This window comes from Octopus bimaculoides, chromosome 1 (assembly GCF_001194135.2).
Source record: "Octopus bimaculoides isolate UCB-OBI-ISO-001 chromosome 1, ASM119413v2, whole genome shotgun sequence".
In the NCBI taxonomy this organism is placed as follows: Eukaryota; Metazoa; Mollusca; class Cephalopoda; order Octopoda; family Octopodidae; genus Octopus; species Octopus bimaculoides.
In genome coordinates this window covers 137,138,450-137,143,801 of record NC_068981.1, presented here as the reverse complement: position 1 = coordinate 137,143,801, position 5,352 = coordinate 137,138,450, and the positions used below count along the sequence as shown (strand labels likewise).

Genomic DNA, 5,352 nt, shown 5'->3' with positions numbered 1-5,352 from the left:
ATTTATTAATTTTTTTTACGGAATCCCACGTTTTAGGCTATTGAGATTCCGATTCTGAAAAAAAAAAATTCCTCCCCCCCACCAAGCAGGCTATTTACATGCTAGAAATAACAGCCAAATCTCACAAAACTAGTGTTAGGGTTACGGTCAGGGTTAGGTTTACCCTGTGGATCTATATAAAAACCGGGGGATCGAAATTTTGAAATTGAGATTTTTGGGGGGTATACCCAGATTACATATACTCCATCTCCACCATATTAACATTTTAGATTAATAGTAAATTTTATTTAAATTAAGACTACATATTAAAAATAAAACAGCAACGTGGTAGAATGTAAATGAAAATACGAAGAAAATAAATTTATGATGGAATTTGGATAGTTTCAAGATAAATATATCTACTTACCTTTACTATTTCCAATGACGAATTTTCTAATACAACTATGAGACGTCTTTTATTCACATTTCGCTTCGAATGAGCCAATTTAATTATGGTTTTACTTGTCTCATTCTCCTCGTGGTCGCTGCTGTCCGACATATTTATCAACAATCAGTTACATCTAAGGTAAATAACTCGGATCTGCTTCCTTGAAGATTTTTTTTCGATCTTTTAGTCAGAAGAGAAGGTAATGCCTATGGGCATGCCTACACAATTGTGCCCAACCGATTTCATTTCCCCATAACTTACAGAAAAATGGGTATTTTTTCATGAACTTTTCCACAAATGATTTTAAGATGGATTATGGTTTTATGGGAATTTAATGTGAAAAACAAACTCGGTGTTAAGTTTCATTTTGTAGATGTATATACGTAATGTGTGTCTGTAAGTATACGTGTGTGCCACTAATAGTAAAGAATATGCACACCACCCTTAAAACTAACCCTAAACCCTAATCTTAATCCTAACCCTAAACACCGGGTGTGCGTATTCTTTACTTTCGCCTTAAATTCCTATGTAATGGTAATCTTCTCCATCTGAAAAATATTTTTAGAAAATTTTATTAAAAAATTCCAGGCTTTATAAAGTTATAAGGAAACAAAATCGGTGGTGGAGTACGTTTGTGTAAGTACATCGTACCCATAGCTCCATACCAGCGGAATTTGAACTCCGAATGTCAAGACGAACGAAATGCCGCTAAGTATTTCGCCCAACGTGCTAACGTTTCTTTACTGCCTACAAGGGGCTACACACAGAGGGGGGACAGACAAACGGATTAAATCGACTCCAATGCGTAACTGGTACTTATTTAATCGACCCCGAAAGGATGAAATGCAAAGTCGACCTCGGCGGAATTTGAACTCAGAACGTAACGGCCGACGAAATACTGCTAACGTTTCTGCCAGCTCGCCGCCTTAGGTGAAATGAATATTCTTTTCTACTTTAGGCATAAGGCCCGAAATTTTTGGGGAAATAAATATTAGGTGAAATAAATATTAGAGATGCTATGTCACTCGCAGAAACAGCAAGAGCTACTGGAAAGACTTCCTTTTGTACCCCACCCCACCCCATAAAATATTTTTAAAAATTATTAAATTTGGTGGAAAATTGATTTCCCACCATGTCTTATAATAATAATGATGAGAAAGTCATAAAAATTAAGAATTTCTGTTTAAAAAGACTTCATTTCTGTATTGTGTATATTCATTCCCAAGGTTTGGCAAATTTCATATAGTGAAGCAATTTGGGTCTTAATGTTAGGCAAATTGGGACGTGAATATACATAATACAGAAATGAAGTTTTTTTTTATTACTAGAAAGTCTTAATCTTTATGGACTTTTTCATCGTTATTATTAAAAGACACGGTAAGAAATCAATTGTCCACCATGTGTAATATTTGAAAAAAATTTTATATGTGGTGTGGCTACAAAAGTAAGTCTTTCCGAGCTACTTAAAGATATTGTACAAGCTCTTTTCCCTATGATGGAAACACTTCAGCAGCTATCTCAGCGCCACTAGATTTTCACCGTTAACCTGTGCACTTCGTCTGAGTTGGGTAGCGAAGACTGAAGGCTTCCATCTGCAGTCTCTTGCCGACCACAACTATCTTGAACTGGCTTCAGCTTCTACGACTACTTTCCTTAGTAGCATTCCTGTAAATATATTCTTCAGGAAAAAACATACTGGCTTTGCTGGGATAATTGCAACAGCTTCAATGGGAAATCTGTGCCATCTTTTTATAAGAGCATCATCAAATAAACCCTGGTATTTGGCTTTCTTCAGTTGGTGAAAATGTTAATTCTGTACTCCCAGACCATTGTAAGTTCAGTCATGATTCTCGTTTTTATGCAACTGGTCAGAAAACCATGTCTGGTCGGGGCAATGTTACATCCACCTGGATGTTCTGCTAGTCAAAGACAAGAGGGCTGAGAAAATGCCTGTGTCTGCTCACGATTGCATAAGCACTTAGAAACAATTTGTGAAAGCATAGTACCAAACCATACTCGCTCGTGAGTGACGCTTAATTGCAATATTTCAGGTATGCAAGGCAGCGAGCTGACAGAATCTTTAACACGTCAGATAAAATGCTTAGTGCCATTTCGTCCGTCCTTACGTTCTGAGTCCAAATCCGGCCGAGGGTAATTTTGCCTTTAATCCTTTAGGGGTCGATAAAATAAGTACCAGTTGAGTACTGAGGTCAATGTAATCGACTCAACTTCTCTCCCGAAATTTCTGACCTTGTGCCCAAATTTGAAGACAATATTTCAGGTATGTCTTTTTTTTTCCAGATGTATCCCCCCCCACTTCATCTTATATTATATTATATTTCACTGTGTTAACATAAAAGAGAAAAGTTATTCGTTGCAGGTGTTATGCAGGGTTACTAAGAAAGAGTGCTCCACCTGCTCTCTCACTCTCTCAAAGGGCAAAGCTCCAAAACGTTAGATTTTCGTGGCCTAGAGTAACCAAATTTGTCACCCCTTCTCTAACATACCTTCGACAACAGCAAACACAGGTATATAAAGTGGCTGTCCTGTGCGATCCGTACAAACCGCATTCCTCATACTGTACCACTGAATTCTTTACTCCTCACGGCAGTTGAACATTGAATATATCAAAGCTCCCATGATAACGTTTTCTACAGCCAATTTTATTTGTTTTGTGGGGGTGATGTTAGTCGATTACATCGACTTCAGTTTTTGACTGGTACTTTATTGTATCGATCCCGATCGGATGAAAGATGAAGTTGACCTCGATGGGATTCGAACTGGAAAAGAAAAAAGCCGAAGAAATTCTGGCTACTCGTTCACGGGACCCGTGGTAATTCCAGGTTAAACTGTTACTTTATTTCTGTTAAATGGAAAAATTTACAGATTTTCATAGCATTATTCCTTTGTGTTGAAGATTTAGTTTATGAAATAGATTTCGTTCCATAGTTAAGGTTAACACCAAAACAATAACGTTATTCTCAGCAGAACATCGATCAATCACATTCAGAGAACTAAGTTCGGTTAAACTTGCACGAAATAATCTCCCCCTTAGTCACTCTTTAATAACCAAGGTGTGTTTAGAACTGCTGCATAGCGACGCGATGGCATCAGACTGGATCGAAAGGTTAAAATCCGCTCAGAAAACTTGTATAACACAAGATGGTATGTTTGTTGAAGCATTAGATTCTTGAAATTAATTGCTTATGATACTTTTTAGTTTTACAATTTAAAGTGAAAGCCATGTGAATAAAACTTTTCGTTCTTAACACACAGATATAAACACGAAGATGTGTTATGAGATTGAACATTGTAGAAAAGCAACGAAGTTTAAATGTTCTTTAAATTGCAGCTATACGATTTTTTAAAAATTATTATAGACTTTATTGAATCACAAAAAAATTACAAGAAAAAGAAATAATACGTAAAGGCTCGGTCAAAGTGATTATAATTCGTCTCGATCGTTAAATTCATTTCGTTGTATCATTGTAAAAACACTCGGTCTTTTTCACCTATCATGATGTACCTAGGATTAGTTTAGCCAATGTATACCTTTTTTTTAACGGTAGGGTGTAATATGAAAGCTATTCAGCTTTTATTTTTAGCCAGTCGAATGACAACAAAAATGTCCTTTCGTTATTGCTTTTTTTTTTTTTGTTCCCAGATCAGCTCTATTCAAGTAGACCTGTCATCGAAAGCATTCTACTTGTCGCCACTGCATCTCTTTTTTTCCTTACTTTACGGACGGGTGCGTGGGAAGATCGTAGTTTCATTATTGGGACCGAGCGGGGCTTTGTATTCTTGTCTTCCATTTCACGTTGCTCCAGTCCGCTCAGCTCTAAATGAGTTCTAGAAATAGTTGGAATATGCTGGCTGGTGCACGACTGAGGCAGAGTGCATGAGTGCAGAATGTGCCATTTGTTGCGTGACTGACGCAGTGAGTGAGCATGCTAGGGCGTATACATGAGTGCGAGAGAAAGTCCTGCAGCTGTGGAATAAGCTGAAGTGAGTGAGTATGTGCGTTCTCTATCCATGATATCAGCAAAATTTTTTTTTTCAGGATTGCATTTGGTGTAAAAATGCCTTGAAAAGAGTGCAGATGTGAATTGTGTCTGGCATTGTTGTTGTGGGCATTTGCTAAGTTTGCAAGAACGACAGTATAGCATGCTGGAGTGATGCGCGAGACAGATAATTTTCTTTATTAATTTCGTGACCAGCCTGGGGTCGAACAGACAAGTTGTGTCTGACGAGCGCAGAGAACATGAGTTGACATCCGACGTACACAGAGTATTGGTGCATGTGTGTAAGTGGATGTAGTTATGCAGGTTTGTGTGTGAATTTTGAGAAAAAAATTTTGTTTTGTTTTACAATTTCTTTGCAGACATTCAAAAGGAGAACATTTAACAGAAATCATGTAATAAAAACAGGTGAACAATGCATGTGCAATGCAAACATAACAAAAATTAAATAAGCTAAAATGACAAACTTTGTTAGAAAGTGTTCTGGTCCTGAAAAACTAAAAAGTAGCATTTGAAATGCAAAAATAGGTGCATGCAAAGTAAGTTCAAGTCTATGGCTGTCGAAAATTTTGCATGTGTGGGTTCCCATATTTTCTTCCAGTTAGTTTCTGGGCACGTAGCTGTCGAAATGATGCATTTATTGGCTTCCATGGTCGGCAAATTCCTTGTGCATCAGCAGTGTTGCATTGTTGAGAAGTGCATCGTAGTGTGGATTGCAGTATAGAGCTTTCTGTAGCAGGTCGAAGGAGGGTGTGCATCTTGGTGGAGACGAAGGTTGTCATCATTTTTCCTTTGGTTTAGCTACTGTTGATATGAAGACTGTAGTTCTTTTTTAAGCTGAGGTAGTGAGGAAAAGACAGTAGCTAATGTAGCTTCAGAAGGTAGCAATTCTTTTTACACGGGGTC

General features: G+C 37.5%; 2 protein-coding genes across 2 annotated transcripts in view; one reads left to right on the top strand and one right to left on the bottom strand.

Moving 5' to 3' along the window:
• The window catches only part of LOC106867204 (ribosomal RNA small subunit methyltransferase NEP1), a 10,075-nt gene extending 9,465 nt beyond the window's left edge, over window positions 1-610 (bottom strand). Inside the window, exon 1 of the mRNA XM_014912011.2 lies at window positions 407-610. Coding sequence (XP_014767497.1) covers window positions 407-538 — 132 coding nt within the window. The 5' untranslated portion in view covers window positions 539-610. The remainder of the gene's footprint in view (window positions 1-406) is intronic.
• A 2,776-nt stretch (window positions 611-3,386) lies between these two features.
• Window positions 3,387-5,352, top strand: part of LOC106867203 (protein DPCD) — an 11,434-nt gene continuing 9,468 nt past the window's right edge. The window contains exon 1 of the mRNA XM_014912010.2: window positions 3,387-3,592. Within this exon, the coding sequence (XP_014767496.2) occupies window positions 3,532-3,592 (61 nt within the window). The 5' untranslated portion in view covers window positions 3,387-3,531. The remainder of the gene's footprint in view (window positions 3,593-5,352) is intronic.